Genomic DNA, 24,166 nt, shown 5'->3' with positions numbered 1-24,166 from the left:
CAATGTCATCCAAAACTATTCGGATTCTTCTTCAAATTTAGGTGGAATCTCAGCCCTGCAAGGAAATATTTGCCAATCGGTTGCCTACATAACATTGAGTATTGAATTCATATGTAATTATTTCTACAGGTGCTACATATTCATAGTGACTTGTGACTATCATATCATCTTCAATCCCATCACCTATGTATCAGGTCTTTGTAGATTCGTACAAACCCAACTTTTAGGGCTGTTTACTCCTACACCTAGCCCTCAAAGTGGGCTTTTTGTATACGGAAGAATGCAGGTGTTAGAGTTAGATCATGAAAGTTCAAAAAACCATGTACCTATCCATAGGTAAACATAACATTCAGCATCTATTTTTAGTTACTTGGTACATACTTCTAAGAAAAACGAATGCAATAAGCATTCTGCAAAGAGGTTATTAAAGTTTAAACCAGTTCAATTATTCTCAGATTTTCAGAAGAACGATGACTCAGTTAGGTAGGTTCCTTTACATTTTGCTGATGATAATAATGAATCAACTCAACTTTGACTTTTCTGAAGCTTAGCGCATGACTCATTTACCGTCTACCCTTGGATGATATGCGGGCTGATGAATCTAATTCTTATTTTGAGCTTTTGAGGACTGACTCACTTCGGATGTTTTCCGTGTCTGTGTTGACTGATCTTCTCCTGATCTCCTTCTTCTTCCTCTCCCCCTTCTTCTTCTTCCTCCTCTTCTTAATTTTTCAATGAGTTCAGTGAGTCAATCTTTTTTTCCGAGTCAATCTCTGAGATCACTCCACATTCTTTGGGCTGGTTCTAGATCACATTCTCTCGTACGTTTCTGCTACCCCTTGCCATATGGACAACCTTGAAATATTCTGTAGCTGAATGGAAGCATTGAATTGAATAACTCACTATGAAAAAGTTTATTTACTGGTAAAGTAAATACTTGAAGCTTCGTTATCATGATAAAAGAGATTGAAGCTGTTCACAACATAAGCATCATAAGAATCTAGATCGCTCTGTCTCGAATCATCAAGTTTTCTGATTTACTCATATCATAAAGTTCAAGTGGTACCTATGGAATTACCTATCCGAGTAGACTAGTACGTAAATGACTACCTACACGTTCTGGATCCCATACCTTCTTGCCTTCCAGTGTAGGTATATGTAAGCTATGTTGGTTCGTTAGTAGATAGGTATTCTTCTCCTCTAAGTCCTACCTGGGTAATCTTGAATTATACTCGCATCTGAAGAATAAAAACGAAAAGTCGTGAGTACTCCGATCATACCTAGTGAGTATGCTATTCAAATTGAAAATAAACTAGCATTGAATAGAAATAGACTCTATGGAGTCTAGAGCTAGTCATACTTTCTATGGTTCATTATTGCAATGTATCCGTCTTGGAATGTGCAAGATCCGATTGCATGATTTTGGGTTCAAAATAACAAGTAGCTCAGTTATAGTAGTTCAGCTACCCCTGTAGATGTAGAAACAGTAGTAGATCTCCCTCAAAAAGGGCACCTAAGGGCCCTCTATGGTTTTATAGAGTACTAAAAATAATCAGCAATTTTTTTAGGATCACAGCGGAATCTAGGATTATTCTCGAGAAGAATGGTGTTGGTAGAAGAATGGTGTTAAGTAAAATCTCAAAGCGTATTCGACGGCATTCGATATCCACACGTATTCGACGGCAATCGATCGATGTGGATCGACGCGACGGCCGTTGACTACGTGTGGACACAGCTTAAAAAACGGTACGTAACCTAGGGGAGCTAGGGTATTCCAGCGATTTGCCAGGATTTACTTCTCTTGTGACTTCTAATCTAAACCCCTATCCCTTTGAATCGAGCAGTGGTATTTGTCTGAAAGTGACTCAAAGTTTCTTCAGTAGACCTGAGAATGAAGAGGATTATCATCTAATGTGTTGAGTAGAGTCAGGCATACAGCTCATAGCACATACGACAAGGCAAGTAAGAAGACAAGCTTTCACTTCATTCTTACGTTATGCTTTGCCTTCGGGTTCATACCTAACACGTTGGACATTAACCCTTTCCGGCAAGGAATGTGAACTTGCCTCAATATTGTCCGCTTGATTGAGTTCACAGGAAATCGCATACTGCTAGGTTTGATGTAACATTAATTAAAATTATGTACAGAATTAAAATTATGGCAAATCGTACTAATTAATCGGCAGCTTGGAACTGCCTTGACAAATGTTAATCAATGGGTGGAGGCAGAAATGCCATTAGAAATACAGAAGAACCTTATGTTTGGGACCTTTGTAGAAGAACCTTGTTAAAAAAGGAACTAAACACGGTAGTGACTTAGGGCATAATTAATATCAATCATCTTCTTAACAACCAATTAGTCGGAAGGTAACTCCAAGCTGTTTATCATAGATCCTATCTTGACGTAGGCTTGGTACTAGCGTTGTCAACAACTAATCTCCGCTCGAATTTCACAGAGGGCTTGTGATTTGAACTGACAAATGGACAGATAGTTTTCCTCGAAACATTTTTCGTTCGGTGTGGTACACTTGAATCGTGAGAGAGCCCTGAAACACCTTTGGAATTTAAGAACATCAAATGAAATTTTAAAAAAGATGAATAAATTTTGAACGGGCGGGCTGAAGACAGTGTATACAGAAGGGCAATATCCTATTGTGCCTAAATCCAAAAATTTCATACTGATTCCAACATCCCGAAAGTATGTGAACAAACCTTTTGCTGTCTTTTGTCCTTTTTTCATGCAATAAATGCATATCTACCTCTGTGTATATCGAAATATCTGGAAAAGGAACTAAATTTTTTTGACTCTTTCGGTAGTGACTTAGGGCATAATTAATATCAATCATCTTCTTAACAACCAATTAGTCGGAAGGTAACTCCAAGCTGTTTATCATAGATCTTATCTTGACGTAGGCTTGGTATACTAACGTTGTCAACAACTAATCTCCGCCCGAATTTCAGAAGGCTTGTGATTTGAACTGACAAATGGACAGATGGTTTTCCTCGAAACATTTTTCGTTTGGTGTGGTACACTTGAATCGTGAGAGAGCCCTGAAACACCTTTGGAATTTAAGAACATCAAATGAAATTTTAAAAAAGATGAATAAATTTTGAACGGGCGGGCTGAAGATAGTGTATACAGAAGGGCAATATCCGATTGTGCCTAAATCCGAAAATTTCATACTGATTCCAACATCCCGAAAGTATGTGAACAAACCTTTTGCTGTCTTTTGTCCTTTTTTCATGTAATAAATGCATATCCACCTCTGTGTATATCGAAATATCTGGAAAAGGAATTAAATTTTTTTGACTCTTTAAAAAAAAGTCAGTTCTGAAAGGGTTAATATACGAGGTGGTAGTGACAGAAAGACGAGTGACCAAAAAGGAAAGGGGGACAGCGGGAGAAGGGAGAAAGGTTAAATATTTATGCAATCATTAGCGTTGTGAGCAGTGTATTACCGATGAATTAGAGTTAGATTTCATTCATACTGAACTCCACTCTGCTACTCGAGAATATGAAACTAAAGAGTAAGAGTACCTAATACCTATTTCACGAACGATAGTGGTTCGTAGTGGGCAAGTGAATTGTAAAGTGAGGATATTGATGATTCCTGTAAATACACAAGTGGATAGACTAAAAGATCATCCCTGTATTTTGTGTAAAATCCTGTATTTATAATCCTGTATCATCCTTTCAATGATGGAATGTTCAAAATACAAACGGGAGAAATTAGCGTTATTAGGGAAGGTTAGGTTCACAAGTGAATTTTTGAATGAAAACATGAGAGAACATACGAGTACCTAATTCAAGAAACAAAATTGGTCTTCGCTCCAAGAGAGTACTTTATCTGGCTAAGTAGTTAGCTAGGTATCAAATGAGTAAAAATCATAGGAACCTGTCTACCTATTGGAACTTTCATAATATATGAGTAGGTATTGGAACTTTCATAACACGAACAAAAAATTTGGTAATACCTGATAAGTTGATAACAATACGTAGATACGCTCTACTAGTAAATTTGAAAGAATACAAAGTCCATCATGGTTTGATCAAATTGAATCTCTGTTTGGAATAGTATTGAAAGTTCTAGAGAATATTGAAAGTTTCATAACAAGCAGACCTGACAGTTCAATTGAAATAGGAAATTCCTTCTCAATCATTATTGAAATTATCAGCAACTTGTTCTCTAGAATCGTGATTAAATCCCAATACTACTAGTAAATTTGAAAGAATACAAAGTCCATCATGGTTTGATCAAATTGAATCTCTGTTTGGAATAGTATTGAAAGTTCTAGAGAACATTGAAAGTTTCATAACAAGCAGACCTGACAGTTCAATTGAAATAGGAAATTCCTTCTCAACCATTAATGAAATTATCAGCAACTTGTTCTCTAGAATCGTGATTAAATCCCGATGTTAACACTTTGTACCAAAAATCGGAGACCATTCATCCAGTTTGTAGGTACCTACTTTTTCATGGGTTCCAAAGTCCCTTTGCCCTCTTAGTTTCGGGCGTGTCAGTACACCTGAATTCTACATTCCAGTACGAATACCTGCCCGTATGCTGGTGTAAAATAAATTCAAGCTAACATATAAAATTTAAATAATCGACGAGCTAGAAACCAGTTATGTTCTGGATTAGGTAATATGCTGTCAGATTCCTAATGGTCTGTTTTCCCTGTGGACCAATATGTATTACACCAGCTAGCTAGGACAAGAAAAAAGTACCTCCTAGCAAACATTAGAAAACAACATTAGGTGTGCTTATGTTAAAGCTCTCCCATTAGGCAGAACCGATCATACAAGTAAGTATGTAAATAACCGTAGTAAACATCACAGTTCTAAGAAAATAAAATATATCGACTTGGATACGTTTAGTTCAAACACAAAAGTACCTCCTAGCAAACATTAGAAAACAACATTAGGTGTGCTTATGTTAAAGCTCTCCCATTAGGCAGAACCGATCATACAAGTAGGTATTTAAATACCCGTAGTAAACACAGTTCTCAGAAAATAAAATATATCGACTTGGATACGTCTAGTTCAAACACAAAAAATTACATAAAAAATACTCGTTATGTCAATAATGGCTTAGAAACCATCAAATTTTTACTGTCGGAATGACTATTAATACCATTAGGATTATCTAATCTCATTAAGAGCCAAGATCCTCTCTGTATTTTGAGCTATAATTTATCCAAATGGCCATTACCATCACGTAGTAAAATCCTTCCACCCAATGTCCAATTCCTGAGTCAATCTGTCTTCCTGAATCAACAGATACTTTCCCCTTCCAGAGAAATTCGCAGATTCTAAAATTCTTCAAAACAATATTGTTTCGATAGCATTAACAAATAATGTAGGTAATATCTATGATCCATTGATTTTGTATGTTTTACGATTCTCCCCAATGTCCAATTCCTGAGTCAATCTGTCTTCCTGAATCAACAGATACTTTCCCCTTCCAGAGAAATTCGCAGATTCTAAAATTCTTTTAACAAAACAATGTTGTTTCGATAGCATTAACAAATAATGTAGGTAATATCTATGATCCATTGATTTTGTACGTTTTACGATTCTGATCTTCTAAGAGTACTTTTTCGTTATGAGCATGGTATAACTTTATTGAGTTAAAGCTATCCACTGATACCGATAGCCACAGTTTATCTCGTGTCACGTGTCAAGTGGCTACTTACTTTGCTAATGTAAGGACTTCTGACCTCGTCTAGTTATCTCGATTTTTTGTGTCCTGTTTTGGTAGGAAGTTGGTACTTCATATTTTTTTATCATTATTATTATTTTTATTATAAATATAGGTATATTTTTTTGCATGACCCAAACTTGATGGTAAGGTACAGAGGAGGTATGTAGATTAAACCCCAACAAGTTATTTAGTTGGTAGGTAATACATCATCGATCCTTGAGTTTTGAAAGAGGTATTAAATTTGTACAGATATTTTTTGATTTAAGGAAAATATTTTTTGCTCTCAGATCTCATTTCCTTTGTATCTAGTTGCTCATAGTTTTTCAACTTTTTTTTCTCTTTTGACCTCGCGGGCAGTATTTACTTCCCGCAAACTTTTTTATCCATCCTCATCCACCTATTCTCCTTTCTCTTTGCATTTTTTCTGTCATCTCTTTCGAAGCCAATGTCAGGTAGATTTATACAAAATTGCAAAGCATTTCAATGAATCGCTAAGGCATCTAATGGCCACACTGTTGCAAGCCACACTTTGAGTCAATAATTTTAATTATATTTTATATCAAATTAATGCCTTTCAAGGATGTCCTGTTGGTTTGAGGGAAATGGACATGGAGAATCCAAAGAGTTGATTTAGTTTGTTTGAAAAACTTTGGAATTACGAGTATACTTTGAAGGACACCAAAGAAAAAATGTCTATCAACTCCATGACAAGAAGGTCGAAATATGTACCTATTTCAACAAATCCACATCGAAAATTATTAAAAAAGTTGTCCATCGAAATTGGACTTTTATTTTTAGTACCTATTTTTCTATCTGTGAGCATCAACTATAGGTATATCTATAAGATAGATATAAACAAGATCAAACAAATGATTGTACGGGCATGAAAACTTCACAAGTAATTTTCATTTTTTTCTTTTTCTATTAAGGACTGATCCTTGTTGCGGAGTGACTGGTTTGTGTTATTATGGGTAAATGGGTTTGACATCTTGATATTGCTTTAATTGGGTATTCCAGCCTTGTGTTGACTGTCGAGTGGAATAATTCAAAAGCATCGCTACTTTTATGAACCTAGAATCATAGTAGGTCAAGATTACCACTCATCTTGAACTCAACTCGGTTGCTCGCGAACTGAGCTTGTTTAAAAACCAAATTTTACAATGAATAACTCACTATGAAAAAGTTTATTTACTGGTAAAGTAAATACTTGAAGCTTCGTTATCATGATAAAAGAGATTGAAGCTGTTCACAACATAAGCATCATAAGAATCTAGATCGCTCTGTCTCGAATCATCAAGTTTTCTGATTTACTCATATCATAAAGTTCAAGTGGTACCTATGGAATTACCTATCCGAGTAGACTAGTACGTAAATGACTACCTACACGTTCTGGATCCCATACCTTCTTGTCTTCCAGTGTAGGTATATGTAAGCTATGTTGGTTCGTTAGTTCTCCTGTAAGTCCTACCTGGGTAATCTTGAATTATACTCGCATCTGAAGAATAATAACGTAAAGTCGTGAGTACTCCGATCATACCTAGTGAGTATGCTATTCAAATTGAAAATAAACTTGGCTAGATCGTTTACACCGTGAATTTGTGATCGCATAGATACGGGAGTTGGATCTTGAGAGTTGGTTATCTGGTATGTTATCTTTACCAGCAAGCAGGTACGGACTACAGTATTGTGCTCAAACATATCAAGGCCTGGCATTCATCAAACATTTTGTTGGTTGTTTGTACATTTGTTTCAATGTTTCTTTGCCAATTGTTTTGGTCTGTACACAATACATTACCATCCGTTGTTGTGTACGTGGATTTACAATGGATAAAGTCAATGATGATACCAAATCCTGTGTCATGAAGATAAGGATACAAGAGAAGTAGGTTTGAGTAGGCTGTAAAACAATTGTTCTTTTGAGTACACATCATGCCTACGTCTATTTTGAAACATGCATCCTCCATTAGTTATCTGGTATGTTATCTTTACCAGCAAGCAGGTACGGACTACAGTATTGTGCTCAAACATATCAAGGCCTGGCATTCATCAAACATTTTGTTGGTTGTTTGTACATTTGTTTCAATGTTTCTTTGCCAATTGTTTTGGTCTGTACACAATACATTACCATCCGTTGTTGTGTACGTGGATTTACAATGGATAAAGTCAATGATGATACCAAATCCTGTGTCATGAAGATAAGGGTACAAGAGAAGTAGGTTTGAGTAGGCTGTAAAACAATTGTTCTTTTGAGTACACATCATGCCTACGTCTATTTTGAAACATGCATCCTCCATTATAATTATGAATGAATAGTCTCATCAGTAACATTGATTTTGGCATTTACGAGCACCGAGATAAATCTACAATTTGAAACCTATCTACTCTGACCACATTACACATTAAATGGGATGGTTGCTGCTATGGGATTTTTCATCAAGTACGGCTTGAACATGCTACATTTCTCATACAGTATGAGTATGACGTGCCTACCTAGATCTAACTTGAATGGCATTTTGGTAGATCCCTAATCCGTCAGGAACCTAGTTACCGTCTTGGGATTTTTAATAGTCTGACGTTTTTGAGGTTTACTGAGCTTCGTGAGTTGAAAATTACATTTCAGTGAATCACTAAAAGTTGGCCAAAGTCTGATATGTACAACCTTGAGAGTTGACATATTCCTTTATTTAAAATATGTATCAGTTATGTATTTTTGCTCCAGGGTGAAAATACTTGGGTATTAGGATTTCTACTTCTTCATAAACTTGGTAGCTTAAACGACTTCATTTACCATGGATACCAACTTTAGAGATTTGTTTAGTCTAATTATTTCCTTTTGTTCCCCTTTTCAGGTAATGAATTTCCGTCGAATTTCGAATCCCTAGCGAGGAAAATACTTAAATTGTTGTTTCATATTGTGGCACATCTGTACCACTGTCACTTTCGCGAAATAGTTTTACTAAATTTACATGCACATTTGAACTGTGTATTCTCACATCTAATAATTCTGAATGATCGTTACCAATTGATAGAACCTCGTGAGACGGAAATACTGCAGGATTTAATCATAGCTTTACGTATATTGGATAAAGAAAACACATCTGCATCTTTGAATCGCGACTCCAGTGCAAACAGCATGGGAGTGAATAACACGATGGTTCTCAATAATTCTGTCCCTCCATCTCATTGAGCTTGGAATAATATTCTCTTCACCAGGGCCTTACTTCTCCAAGCTACAATACTATAACATTACAAGTGAATTCTGACATCTGATGGTCTAATATTCAAATTAAATTCACATTAGACCCATCAGATTTTAAATTTCTGTAGTACAAGTTCTGTAGCTTTGAAAAGCGCGTCCCAGTATGTTAGAATTGTGATTGTCGTATTCCTTTCTATATTTAATGTAAATTTGTGTCCAGCAAACTATCTTAGGTTGTTGGAAAATACGACTGACAAACGTATAAATGTGCTACGTATATTCAATTTTAATTAAAGTATGAAAAAAGTGATAGTAACATATGAAATGAGAGGAATTTCTTATTTACACAATCCTCTTCTTTATTGATTAGTGGAAAAAAGTATGATTGATACTATAAAACACTTGTTTTATAATTTGCTTACTGTGGTAATTGAAGGGGTCACGTATTGTAAACCTGATAATGGAGTAACAGGAGAGTCTTGGGATTTTTAATAGTCTGACGTTTTTGAGGTTTACTGAGCTTCGTGAGTTGAAAATTACATTTCAGTGAATCACTAAAAGTTGACCAAAGTCTGATATGTACAACCTTGGGAGTTGACATATCGAGAATCATTCAACCTAACCTTCTTTCATATTTCATCTGATGTGATAAATTACATATTCGTATATGTAGCTCATTTTGTGTTGGATACTCCATGTCAGAAGTATTTCCAAAAGTGTTCCCCCTGTGAACCTTTTTGTGGTTGATAGCGTTGTGTTAATTCTGTAGGATTGTGTATTAGACCAATAGATGTTGACTTATCTTGATAATATTACAGTAAGATTGAACGTTCTTAAATTTGCATTACTATCCATTCACGACATGGAAAGAAATCGCCCTGAAAATTGTAAGTCTACTGGAGTTCATCCAGCTAAGACAATACGGTCATAAACATATCCGACCAAAGCTGAGAATTGGGAATTAAATTGATTCGTTTAACTAATTATTGTTCGTGATAGAAAACGTTCACTCTTTTGTAATGTTACATTTAGTTTTCAAATAATAATATAAATGCTATAAATTTAGAAGGGAATATAAAATAGCTGGTAACAATAAGAAAATATTGAAACTTTTCTTTTCGTTCGTTGTATTTTTTTAATTTAGTTTATAATTTTTTGTTTCGCACCTTTCTTTCTTTATTTATTTATTAGCATTTTATTTTGGGGGTTTATTTTTTCTAGTTTAAGTTTTTTTATATATATAATTTTAAGTTCTTTTTGTTGAACTTTGTTGTTTTACTTCTTTTTTTTACATGTTCGTACCGTAAGTTCTTTCTTTCATCCATATTTCTGTCCCCGTGTTTTGTCGAATTTGTGTTTAGCTATCGGTATCGTATCTGTTTATTGTGGAAATTCGATTTATTCCAAAATTTTACTTCATATTTGGCAGTAGAGAAAATGTTCTAAGATGGGTGAATATAATTTTGAACCAATATCATTTGAAGTTTCATTTTGCATTGACAAAACCTTGAGAATGCAATCATTGAATTCAATTGAAATAAAAAAAAAAAAAAAGGACGAAACATTAAATCAGATTGATAGGTATGGACGAAATGCGATCAGCTAATGCAACTTTGTTATAATGGTCCTCTTAATCTCTTATCTCAAATCTAATCACCTGAGTAAAAACATAGATGTTCTGTACAAACATTTACGAATGTGAAATTTCTTGTATGTTCTTCCAAAGAATATTTTTTGTTGTAAATTTTAGTTTATTTAAGTTTTTAATAGTTCCTTGATTTTAATAGTTTTGTTTAAAAACAATTTTATTTAACATTTTATACTTAACTGTTGGTATACATAAAAATAACTCTTAGTGAATGAATTTTAAAATGCTAATAATATTAAATTGTCTTATATTTGTGCATAGATTTTAATTATTTTTGTGTTAGTATGAAATATTTTTCCTTCTTTTCTGTTTAATAAATTTTATTTATTTACTAATTCTCGTTCTCTTCATTTAAAATCCAAATCTATTTTTAGGAGTTTTTCGGCGTTTAATGGGTTCACTTTGACTTTACTACAAACATAATGATATTCTACAAATCAATTGGTATAGTCCTGTGAGGAGATTTGATATTACACATAAACTCGATGTGGGTCTTATCGAGAACACAATCCCTTGATCCGTTTCGATTTCTACTGACTCTAGGGATGCGGGAATCTTAACATTCTCAACAATATTTATAAGAAGAATGAATGATGGACGATGAAAAAAAAGTCCATCCTTAACAGAATTTTTATTGAGAATGAATTTCGAACCTAGCACCCTTAGGTTGAGCTGTAGTTTCTGCTTTTACAATACTCATATTTTAGCATATTAGCATCTGGTCTACATAGATATTTACGTTACACCGGTATATAATTTGCCTGTGATAGTTCACACCTTCATCCTTTAATCAACGTGTGAAATGCGAGTAGGAAGTCCGCTGTGAAAATTTCTTTTCGTGAAAAATCTCATGAAGATCTTTACCTCTAGGTATTTTATCTCGTTGAACGTCAGACGTCAGTCCGATTAATGTTGTTTATAAAATGAATCGTGTTTGTTTACATTTCCCTCATCATTACAGGGTTCTTGGCCTCAAAGGAGATATGTTTGTAGTATTGCACCAGCTGTAGGTGCAAAACTAGAGTAGAAGTTTGTAAACAATCATCATGAGGTTCTTCTCAACAATGAAACTGATTTAGTTCTAATAATGGTTAGTCCATTATCATCTCTATTTTATTGTGACATATGAAATTAGGTGTACTTCGCCCACCGTGTTATTTACTGGTCACAGATTTGCACCCAACTGTACCAACTATTGTTACCTATTAACATCATTGTGCATTTTTAACTCTGCATATTTGCTATGTTGAAAACGTTAAATTATTTTATATAAAATTACGTAATATCAACATTTTTGACACAAATTTGAAACACCGTATGTAACAAGTACTTAGTACTGTGTACCATTTTTGATCGGTTTTGTTTGGAGAATGTGAATATTTTTTTGGTAGGACAAGTTTTTGTGCCGTGCTGTTCAAACATTTGTTTTTATAAACTCCATCAGAATCTGAGTTAGGGTCATATAAAGGTAAGATCTCTGGTTCTGTGTATTTGTATAGAGCTTACCTAATAGTGCATGACCCATCAGAAAAAAGTTAGCTTTGATCAGTTTCTTGAGGACGTTGTCCTTAAATTTAATATCTACTCGTAAACTTACCCATTCTTTTATGGGCTTGGGCTGTCAAAATGAATTCCTGACCCGGAGCTGTTACAGTACAATGTAGGATTTTCGCTATTGGCTCACTCCCTTGAATACTCGTACCTCGCAGTAGGTTAGGAGGTAATTTTATAATTCCCCTGGTCCCTATGAAGGTAAATTAGCTACCTGGTAATTAGTGGATACGATAATTTCCATGACTGTCTGCATGCCCTACCTATTTTCCTATTCCTAGATCAGGTTATTTTTCTCCGAGATGAAGTTATTTTTCTTGGCAGTACCAGATTGCCCATGGTCAGATGACTTCTTTGAATCTTGTGAAATCAGTCGCGGAAAGTTTCTATGAAGTTTTAAATATTTTTTTGTCGAATATTCCAGGATTACAGCAAGCTTAAGTTTGTGATTCGAAAAAAGAATGAGTTATCCAATGCCCAGAAGATCCAAAAGGAGGGTAGAAAATGAAAAATATTGTAAGTATACATACCTACTCCTATTACACTAACCAACTAAAGTTTGAATCCTGTTTTTTTTTTTTTTTTTTTTTTTTTTTACTTTTTGAAATTTATCCTTGAATTGAAGTAAGTTCATCAATTCATCATACACACCTACTATAAAAGGTGATAATTCTCCTTAAGATTATTGATTAAGTAGGTAACTATAAAAGGTGATCATTCTTCTTGTGATTATTGATTAAATAGGTAATTATTATTGTCATAAATGGCGGTATCGAACTTATTCAGATGTGTACCTACTGGTAGATACATACTTGAATGAAACGTGTCAAGGATACGAGGTTGCTCGATTTGATAATCCCAAATTACTTGATTTATTTTGCAATGAAGATCGATGATCGATTCAATCAACAGGCCTAAGGTGTTAATGTTGAGCTTCAAACTCTCGCCAGCAAAACAGAAATTTCGCTGAGAAGAATAAAATTATACCTACGTATTATTATAGATATATTGAGTTTTTAGATGCTAATTCAAAGCCAAAGTTTCTAATTTATAGACTGAAACATCCTTTATCCTCGCAGTCTAAAAAAAAGAAAGTAAAAAGTTTTTTTTTTACATTTAATACTATACACTTACCGGACTTAGGAGTACAATAATGACATTATATTACGGACTAAAACTACCAACTTGTAGGTAATTGAGTACATGTAAATAGGTACGTACCTATGTCTAAGTAAAAAATCTCGAGTTTCGAAATCAATCTATATGAAGAGAGATGATTAGTGGATGTAACAAATTTTCCTTTGATGGGAAGAAAGAGAGAAGGGAAGGAGTTGATAGGTATTATTGAAAATGGTGGATGTGCCATTTGTGCCATATTTCGACGAGCTTGGTAGGATGTATTGCTTGTTGCGTTCAGACATTTTTACAGGGAGGTATAGGTATTTCGTTTAGTAACTAGAGACCCCTCCTTGAACTCTGAGACTTCTCACTCTCGATTTGAACTTTTCAACTGTTTATTGCTGTATGAGTAGGTACTTAATACCAATTATTTATTATTATTGTTCTGAGCAGACGACTCTTTATAGGTATACAAAGTTCCTGATCCAAACTTTAATCTAGCCGAAAGAACAAGGCATCGTGCATCGTCTATCAGTTGGGGATTCTCAGGAAGGTTGAATTAAGGTACCTGTCTAATTTTATTAATGATAGAGCATCACAGATCACAAGAGAATCCATCATACAAACTTCAAACGTTAAATCTCGCTAATTTGATATTAGAAAATTAATAATGTTTGCAAAGCCACTACCAAACTCCGCCACGACCTTGCAAATGGACGTTTCTCAAATTTGTAATGTCTATCTTTCCGTACAATGCATGCAAGACAGGAACAGTGATATTACTAATGTATACTTGCTACTCAGTATACTTATTAATCCATTAAAGCCTTGGATGTGATAAGGAAAAATATTGGTAAAAACTTTGGATCGGAAGTAGCCCAGGTATTCTGAGGTTTCGTTAGTGGCGGACGCCCGACGACTTTTTTTACTCGGTATGTTGGTACCTATTTCCTGAGTCACTATTTCAGACTCTCAAGTATTACCTTTAGGTATTTGCCAGGAAATTTCTAAATGAGATTGAAATAGGTAACATTCTAGGAATCAGAGAACTTAAAGTCTCAGAGTTCAAGGAGGGGTCTCTAGTTACTAAACGAAATACCTATACCTCCCTGTAAAAATGTCTGAACGCAACAAGCAATACATCCTACCAAGCTCGTCGAAATATGGCACAAATGGCACATCCACCATTTTCAATAATACCTATCAACTCCTTCCCTTCTCTCTTTCTTCCCATCAAAGGAAAATTTGTTACATCCACTAATCATCTCTCTTCATATAGATTGATTTCGAAACTCGAGATTTTTTACTTAGACATAGGTACGTACCTATTTACATGTACTCAATTACCTACAAGTTGGTAGTTTTAGTCCGTAATATAATGTCATTATTGTACTCCTAAGTCCGGTAAGTGTATAGTATTAAATGTAAAAAAAAAACTTTTTACTTTCTTTTTTTTAGACTGCGAGGATAAAGGATGTTTCAGTCTATAAATTAGAAACTTTGGCTTTGAATTAGCATCTAAAAACTCAATATATCTATAATAATACGTAGGTATAATTTTATTCTTCTCAGCGAAATTTCTGTTTTGCTGGCGAGAGTTTGAAGCTCAACATTAACACCTTAGGCCTGTTGATTGAATCGATCATCGATCTTCATTGCAAAATAAATCAAGTAATTTGGGATTATCAAATCGAGCAACCTCGTATCCTTGACACGTTTCATTCAAGTATGTATCTACCAGTAGGTACACATCTGAATAAGTTCGATACCGCCATTTATGACAATAATAATTACCTATTTAATCAATAATCACAAGAAGAATGATCACCTTTTATAGTTACCTACTTAATCAATAATCTTAAGGAGAATTATCACCTTTTATAGTAGGTGTGTATGATGAATTGATGAACTTACTTCAAAATTTTCCTCGCTAGGGATTCGAAATTCGACGGAAATTCATTACCTGAAAAGGGGAACAAAAGGAAATAATTAGACTAAACAAATCTCTTAAGCTAACAAGTTTATGAAGAAGTAGAAATCCTAATACCCAAGTATTTTCACCCTGGAGCAAAAATACATAACTGATACATATTTTAAATAAAGGATAAGATAAACTTCTTCAGTTCTTCAGAAAATGGAAAATATAATGGGGTATTTACAATAAATAATTTTAATAAGAATTTTGTGTAAGGTAGATGAGCAACACCTTATTAAATTTTTATCACGGTAAGTTTTTTGTTTAGTTTGAGATAATGGTCAAGTACGATATCATACATATTTCTAGACATGGTCTTCACTTGACTGGAGTGGAACAGTCAAGTGAAGACCATGTCTAGAAATATGTACGGTAAGTTTTGTTAGATATTCATTGTATACTCGTACATTGGGTCACCGCTGCGCTGTTATGTTTGAAAAAGAAGGTAGATTATTTAATTAAAACAGCGTAGCAGATCTTTTTCCAAGTGAGTTCTACAAATCACAGAACCATTAGTTCTTACTTGGATTGGATTAGGTAGTTTAAATTAATAGGAAGTTTTTTTTTTTTTTTTTTTTACAGACATTATTCCAAAATCTGGTCTATCTCCATAGGTGTCTACCATACCTTCCTAACAAATGACATAATGACGTTCAAGGGTTCTCTTGATAAAAATAGACCTACAACTTACGTAAGTAGATACTTACGTCCTGCCTAGCTACACCCTTGTCTTTTTTTCTTTTCAGATATTACAAAGGAAGCTGATGTCTATTAAGAAAAGAAAAGAAAGAATTTCAATTTTGTAAAAAAATAGAAAGAAAAAAAAAAAAATCAAAGGCAACGTTATGATGGTATGATGAAACCTTAGAACAGCCCGCAGCAGCACGCAGATGTGTGACTTTTGGAATTTTGGATGTTCTTAACAAATCAAAGGTTTAATTCGTAATGGAAATGAAATAATAAACTCTTCATTTTGATATTTTTTCACATTTTGAATGGCATGTTTCATTTTATTGACTTCATAAAGCAGAGTAGATTATAAAAAAGGTAAAAATCACGATCATATTTCATTCGGTATTTTAGAGGAAAATATTTTTTGTTTATGAAGAAGTAGAAATCCTAATACCCAAGTATTTTCACCCTGGAGCAAAAATACATAACTGATACATATTTTAAATAAAGGATAGGATGAACTTCTTCAGTTCTTCAGAAAATGGAAAATATAATGGGGTATTTACAATAAATAATTTTAATAAGAATTTTGTGTGAGGTAGATGAGCAACACCTTATTAAATTTTTATTACTTACCATACTTTGTAGGAAAGTTAGATTCATCACCAATAGTTTTCTGAATATAGGTCATCACATAGTCTACATACTGGGGGGCTGCAATTCGAGACTTCTTTCCCTTTTCATCCACCCACAGATAAGTTCTGAAAACGGTGCAACACTTGTTATAAATATCATAATAATATGTACCTACTTACTATAAGCAAATCCGAAAATATAATTGCTATAATAAGAAAATTAAAGAATGATTACCAGGTGATACTTTGGGTCCACGGGTTCTCAACCTTTTTGACAGCAACCACATTCAAAGCAATGAAAAATAGGAATATGTAAATTTGGGTGGATCTTAACACATGCAAAGTGCACATTTTAAACTACAATAGCTTTCTGGAATGGTTTCCTTCTGTACCTATTTTATTTATTCCCCCCCCACTCAGCATTACAAGGGTATCAAGGTGAAGAGCTAGTAATTTTCAGTAACACCAAAATGATGGCTAAAACCAGATGTGAAATTTTTCTTACCTGAAACTAGGTCCAGACATATCAGGACACTCTGACATAGTACAAAACTCCGAGATCGTTCCATATATTAGATTTATATTATCAAAAATTGCAATGGCTGAAACAGAAGAAAATACATTAGTGTTAAGAGCAACGTAAGAAAATCCCAGTGTGAATAGCAAAAAACCTGGTATTCCATGTGACTTCATACCTAAAGAATATTTAATGTGACTTAATAAAAATAATTCAAGTGATGTTCTATCAAAGCAGAGTTGTATTTGATTATGTGAACTTTAATTCAGTCAAACATGGTTGAACCAATAAGATTTTGAGATTTTGGTGTCTTACATCCAAAGTGGAATCTCATTGGTTCAGCCTTCTTTGACTGAATTAAATTTCACATAATCAAATTAGGGGTTGCAATGCGGGATCCCGCACCTTTTTCCAATCCCGCAATCCCGCAGTTTTTAGCTGCTGGATTTGCGGGATTTGCGGGATTTTTCGGAATTAATGGATCCATGAATACCACAAAGAAAAGGTTAAAATAGGTCGAATAACCCTTTTTTTATGAACTCTACAGGCACCTTGATTTTTCTGTCTACAGTAGATTTTGAGATTTTGGTGTCTTACATCCAAAGTGGAATCTCATTGGTTCAGCCTTCTTTGACTGAATTAAATTTCACATAATCAAATACAACTCAAGTTAAACTATGGTGGTACTCACTGTGAGAAGCTAGCCACTCATTGAAATCAACTCCTTGTGGCATTTCTACTAATAATCGCAAATCAATGTCAGGTAACTTTCTTTCTAAAACTGTTTCTTCCAAATACAGCTTGGGATCATCTGAGCATAGTGATGTTTCCTTGTCCCTCCTTCTGGCTTTTCTGTAAAAATAAATATGCACATTTGTTCCCAATTAATATTAGATTTGTAAAACTCAGACCATGTTTAGAGTTGGTTGATTTGATAGGGGGTAATGTAACAACAGAGGTTTTATTGTTCTAATATACAGGGAACTGTAACTGCTAAGTTCTTATCATAAAGAAAGAGGAAAAAAAAAAAAAATCAATGAGACTGAATGCAATTAATCCAAAACAAAGTATGGTTGTCTCATTTCATACAAATGGGATTATGTCCATCAAAAATATAGAAAACATCAACCATTATTTTATAGTCTCATACATACCCCATAAACCAGTCCACGGTATCGCGGAGATATTCTGGTAGTTTGTCCAGCTTGAATATTTACATATGTCAAAGTCTGAAACAAAATAATACAGAGTAACCGTCGTATGTATAAAATCTAAAGATAAACTTAAGTTTAACTTGAAATGAAAATCTTGCCAAATTTCATGAAATCTAGCCAGTTATCTCAAGAAATGACATGAAATTGGCAACATTGTTCGTCTTAAGTTAAACTTAAGTTTATCTTTAGATTTCATACATACGACGGTTAATTACTTAGATATATAATCATTGATATAATATTTTCTCCCCTCTTTAGACCAGTGGTGCACAACCTTTTATGACTCATGGCCCCCCCCGTATGAATAATAAAGGAGTGACTAACAAATGGGCCAAAGCAAATCAAGTTTTACAAAAACTAAAACCAATGTCTTGGTTTGGACCTAAGAAAATCTCGTTCACTTGTTCAATCACTTAGAGGAAATGCCTTCCTTTACAGACACAATGGGAGATAGCAGCAAAAGAGTACTCAAAATCTAACAGCACACATATTACCCTGATGACTTGATTATTGCCAATCTCATGTAGTGTTACTACTTTGTGATAGCTTCACAGGCAGCATATGTCCATAATAGCATTAGCACGTAGTCTTCATTTGAGGGTGTAGGATCAGAGATAGTAAGGTTGAACAGATGCATGTAGCAAAAGAATTCCTGATGACTTGATTATTGCCAATCTCATGTAGTGTTACTACTTTGTGATAGCTTCACAGGCAGCATATGTCCATAATAGCATTAGCATGTAGTCTTCATTTGAAGGTGTAGGATCAGAGATAGTAAGGTTGAACAGATACATGTAGCAAAGGATGTCAATATCATAATGAAATGGAAAATTCTCTTATTTGACAGGCACATTTGTATGGCTATTAGCTAGAGAATGAGTATTCCTGTACCACTTCTGTGTGAATGAGTAACTTACCTTTTGACTGAAAAGTCTAGGTGTTTTTTAGGGCAAATTACCCTGGATTGAAAACTTACCAGGAAATAAAATATATTATTTTGGGTGCAATTTGAAAGAGATAACTCCTGGAGTAAGAGTGTTTTATATTGATTGAAAACTTACCAGGAAATAAAATATATTATTTTGGGTGCAATTTGAAAGAGATAACTCCTGGAGTAAGAGTGTTTTATATTGTAGGTACTTTTTTAATTATTCACTTGGTTTTTCCAAAACTTTTCCACAAATTCTTGATTTCATTGTAGTGTGTAATAGCAAGTTTTTCCTTCATATCAGCTGTTCTCAAATAAATACAGCTGATTTTCAACAAAAAATTTGACTTGCGTTTATATTTAGAAAGAAAAAAAATGAACTCAGGGATTTAATTTTTCCCGTCATGGGATTTAACGCAGGGATTTGATATGTAAATAAATAATGTAGGGATTAGTGCGTTTTCAACGTGTCATGGTTCAAAAATTTATGAAAATATGCAAGGTACCTACCTACCTAAAGCTGTGTCCACACATAATCGACGGCTGTCGACTAACACCGTCCACATTACCATAGATTCACCTCAATGTCGATCGACGGCCGTTGACTATGTGTGGGCATAGCTCAATAAAAATTAATAAAGTGCTGACAAAAAAAGTAAAACTCCTAATAGGAAATAGGCGATGCGATGACGACTGTGAAAAACTGAATACTGAAATGAAAAGTTCAAGGGATTTAAATTAAATGCAGGGAGTTTTTTTATTCCCTCTGAAAATCCCTCAAAAAAGTTCTTTCTTCTATCTCAATGAGAATGTAAAAATGATTTGTTTACAAATTTGGGACAAGAAAAAAAAAATTGGAAAAAGTTATCATCAAAAAGAGGAAGGTTGTACGGTTTTTCATGATAAGAGTGTCTTTTTGGTCTTCCCGACTTGATTAATCCATACTATCAACCATGGCAAAGCTCTTGGGCTTGGATAAACTTGCCCACCTTATGCAGGCCATCAAGCAAAATGGAGGAATCTTGGGATCAGCAAAGATTTTGCTTAGGTAAGAATCAAGGTATCATTGGTACTTGGTCCGAAGGGTATGGGTGCTATGTATTTTATTCAGAAACCTTTAAAACGCCTTTGTTGTTCAGTAATTGTCAGTAAAAAGTTTGCACTCTTCATGTAGACGGGTTCTGTTCAATGAAGTGCCTCCATGGTGTAGTGGTCAAGGTCCTCAGAGAATGTAAAGTGATTACCTACACTCGGGCAGATTGGCCGAGTCTGATCACTGTGAGATTATATCATTTTATTATAATAAGTAGGGCTCGGATTATATGCACCAAAAAAAGGCCAAAATATGTATGCAATATGCAGCATAAAATGGCCAAAATATGCAACATTTATATGCATAATCAAAATAACTCTGATCACTGTGAGATTATATCATTTTATTATAATAAGTAGGGCTCGGATTATATGCACCAAAAAAAGGCCAAAATATGTATGCAATTATGCAGCATAAAATGGCCAAAATATGCAACATTTATATGCATAATCAAAATAACTCCCGTTACTTACGTAATGTTTAATGCTACACTTCACACGGTTCCAGAATAATTGTAAATCTAGAAAACCACTGGCAACATTTTCCATCGTATTCAACTTTTATAATATTATGGTAGCTTAGTCCCTGCTGAATGGTATGGATGGCTTCATTACAAAACTGACTATCTGCCCCATGAAGTAAGTATTATATTATTAGGTTTTAAGTACATACTTACCCACATAATTTTAATCAAAAATTTCTTGTACATACCTACGGAGGAAAGGCAAGGTTATTGTCAACCCTAAGCCATAAAAAGAAGAAGATTTCTTGGTTTTAAAGTTAATTTCCCATTTCCTTGTTGTTACAGAAACCAAAACTACATAATGAACCTATGTTTTCAGAGTCTCTTTTTACCATCAGTGGTAGCTTAGTCCCTGCTGAATGGTATGGATGGCTTCATTACAAAACTGACTATCTGCCCCATGAAGTAAGTATTATATTATTAGGTATTTAAGTACATACTTACCCACATAATTTTAATCAAAAATTTCTTGTACATACCTACGGAGGAAAGGCAAGGTTATTGTTAACCCTAAGCCATAAAAAGAAGAAGATTTATTGGTTTTAAAGTTAATTTCCCATTTCCTTGTTGTTACAGAAACCAAACCTACATAATGAACCTGTTTTCAGAGTCTCTTTTTACCATCATTCACATATTCCTTTTTCCAGGATCCTGGACGTCCCAAGTACAAATGGATGGCTGAGCATACAGAGAATTTTTCTGGAAGTAATAAACAATATGTACCATATAGTTCAACTAGAACCAAGATTGAAGCATGGAAACCCAAATAACTTCTTATTACAGAAAGCTTTTCAAGTTGTATTATAGATTTTGAATTAGAAGTTATGTAATCTGGGTTGGGTGGATACCAACATTACCAACCAACCAACCAACCAACCAACCAACCAACCAACCAACCAACCAACCAACCAACCAACCAACCAACCAACCAACCAACCAACCAACCAACCAACCAACCAACCAACCAACCAACCAACCAACCAACCAACCAACCAACCAACCAACCAACCAACCAACCAACCAACCAACCAACCAACCAACCAACCAACCAACCAACCAACCAACCAACCAACCAACCAACCAACCAACCAACCAACCAACCAACCAACCAACCAACCAACCAACCAACCAACCAACCAAAAAAAAAAAAAATATATAGAGTGTCCACCTATAAAAGTTATGTGAAAAGCAGTAATTTTGTTTCTGTTTAACACAGAGCATTGTACTCAAGAACTGAATAAACCATTGACTATTTAGGACATTTCCAAGTAGAATATGTCTGAACATCTTCTAGAAATCTGAGGCAGAGCCTCCCCCCCTCCCCTCTCATGATAAATAAATTAATAGTATACCTTTGTCTACAATAAGGCATTGATATTGATCACCAAGAAATGTTTATTTGTTAGCATTATTCTTACCTATGTTAAATAAATTTCAATTTTTTTCTTTATTGTTTGATTACCAACTTGTATTTCATAGCTATTTTCATTTCAAATTTATATGATATTTTTGGCAAATTTCTACAAATTGACTACAAGAGGACCGCGAATATTAATAATTTGCAGACTTCTTAACAGGCGAATACAAATCAACAAGGGCAGAGGCTGATCGATTGTCACTACTTAACCCCAAAGTTGGGCTGAAGACTGAAAAGTTCCCTACCCTGCTCGGAGCTGCATAGTGAGCAAGAAGCTTTACACAAACACAACTTACAAAGGCTGAAATTATTACTGCCTAGGGCCCTACGGCAATCTCTTCCATCGATCAGGTGCTAACAGTATTGAACTCTTTAAATAAAGGGACTACCTACCTATCGTCATAGTCAGTTCGAAAAAGCATTACCTTCCAAAAACAAAAAAAAAAGCGTATATGCGAATATTGATCAGCAATTTCAAAATGTCTTTTCCAAGAGAATTATGGTGATTTGCGAAATATTAAAAATTCGCGAACCTTCTATTCAAATGAGATGGTGAAAAATGTTGCGAATGCGAAATCACCTATTTCAAAAGTCGTTGATCCCCGAATCTCATGATTGACCTGACTACTTAACCCCAAAGTTGGGCTGAAGACTGAAAAGTTCCCTACCCTGCTCGGAGCTGCATAGTGAGCAAGAAGCTTTACACAAACAGAAACACAACTTACAAAGGCTGAAATTATTACTGCCTAGGGCCCTACGGCAATCTCTTCCATTGATCAGGTGCTAACAGTATTGAACTCTTTAAATAAAGGGACTACCTACCTATCGTCATAGTCAGTTCGAAAAAGCATTAGGTTCCAAAAACAAAAAAAAAAAGCGTTTATGCGAATATTGATCAGCAATTTCAAAATGTCTTTTTCCAAGAGAATTATGGTGATTTGCGAAATATTAAAAATTCGAGAACCTTCTATTCAAATGAGATGGTGAAAAATGTTGCGAATGCGAAATCACCTATTCCAAAAGTCGTTGATCCCCGAATCTCATGATTGACCTATGAATGTCAAATTTGGTTTGGTGTTATTTAAGTCTTGGAATTGTTTTCCTTGGTCATTAACTTGAACTTCGAGATGAAAGACCTCACTCACCTTCTTGTGATTCATCTTAGTGACAAGTGTTGTGTAAATGACCCGCATTAGATTGTTTTATTTTATTGAGTAAATACCATCATATTAAGGACATTTTGTACAACGATAAATCCATTGAGAATACAACGTGCCCATATCTCCTGCTTGGGTAGCATTGTGATCAGAACTTACGTATGGTAAGTGGGAGAGCGCGGGTTCGAATCCCTATCCAATGTATACCTACCCGTACCCATTCATTCGTTTCCCTTTTCTAATATATCGTATGGAATGGTATCCCCGTTCAGTTTGCTGGTTACGGAACCAGCAGAGAGGTCTTGGACCCTCGCGGCCTCTCAGAACCCGGCAGTAAGTAAGTAATAAGCCAATCTAATAATACTGATCATAAGGATAGGGCAGATAACCTTGTTAGTCCGATCATTATAAGCCGTAGGTATTTCTTTTAAGGAGTGAAGATAAAACTTGGGTCCTTTTTGTGGAGATGCTAAACGCTCCTCTCTTGGAATGCAGGATTATTTTTACATCTTCACTGGAATTAGTGGAGATGCCAATCACTCTTGAGCTGTGGAAACACCTACTTAATGGTGATGAATTGAGCTAATGCTTCACATCTTCGATAAAATATAAAATGCATGGGTACCTATAGGTATTAATAGGTATAGAGTACATACGTGTATTATTTATTAGTGGAGATGTCAAAATGCACCTTTCTTAATTTTGAATTAAGAAATTAAGTATGGTAGGATTTCGATAAAATATAAAATGCATGGGTACCTATAGGTATTAATAGGTATAGAGTACATACGTGTATTATTTATTAGTGGAGAT

At 34.6% G+C, this 24,166-nt stretch overlaps 3 protein-coding genes across 4 annotated transcripts; 2 read left to right on the top strand and 1 right to left on the bottom strand.

Annotated features, from left to right (window-relative positions):
* Positions 1-8,113: 8,113 nt before the first annotated feature.
* LOC113473909 (MOB kinase activator-like 2) lies at positions 8,114-8,892 on the top strand. The gene is made up of 2 exons (XM_026833391.1): positions 8,114-8,174; positions 8,555-8,892. The coding sequence occupies exons 1-2, from the start codon at positions 8,114-8,116 to the stop codon at positions 8,890-8,892; spliced, it is 399 nt and encodes a 132-aa protein (XP_026689192.1).
* Positions 8,893-15,132: 6,240 nt separating this feature from the next.
* Positions 15,133-19,456, bottom strand: LOC103524303 (MOB kinase activator-like 2). Of its 2 annotated transcripts, none has more exons than XM_008489318.3 (6): positions 19,297-19,456; positions 18,176-18,250; positions 17,713-17,873; positions 17,010-17,106; positions 16,506-16,630; positions 15,133-15,185 (listed from the first exon to the last, which is right to left on the bottom strand). In XM_008489318.3, the coding sequence occupies exons 2-6, from the start codon at positions 18,178-18,180 to the stop codon at positions 15,133-15,135; spliced, it is 441 nt and encodes a 146-aa protein (XP_008487540.1). In that variant the 5' UTR covers positions 18,181-18,250; positions 19,297-19,456. The 2 variants fall into 2 exon arrangements, with proteins under 2 accessions (XP_008487540.1, XP_008487539.1); XM_008489317.2 differs by lacking the exon at positions 19,297-19,456 and adding an exon at positions 19,212-19,284.
* Positions 19,457-20,010: 554 nt separating this feature from the next.
* On the top strand, positions 20,011-21,712 carry LOC103524313 (probable NADH dehydrogenase [ubiquinone] 1 alpha subcomplex subunit 12). The gene is made up of 4 exons (XM_008489328.3): positions 20,011-20,211; positions 20,834-20,894; positions 21,065-21,184; positions 21,427-21,712. Exons 1-4 carry the CDS (start codon positions 20,117-20,119, stop codon positions 21,547-21,549), a joined length of 399 nt encoding a protein of 132 aa, XP_008487550.1. The 5' UTR covers positions 20,011-20,116; the 3' UTR covers positions 21,550-21,712.
* Positions 21,713-24,166: the final 2,454 nt, after the last annotated feature.

This window comes from Diaphorina citri, unplaced genomic scaffold, assembly GCF_000475195.1.
Source record: "Diaphorina citri unplaced genomic scaffold, Diaci psyllid genome assembly version 1.1 scaffold92, whole genome shotgun sequence".
Classification (NCBI taxonomy): Eukaryota; Metazoa; Arthropoda; class Insecta; order Hemiptera; family Psyllidae; genus Diaphorina; species Diaphorina citri.
This window is presented reverse-complemented; position numbering and strand designations above follow the sequence as displayed.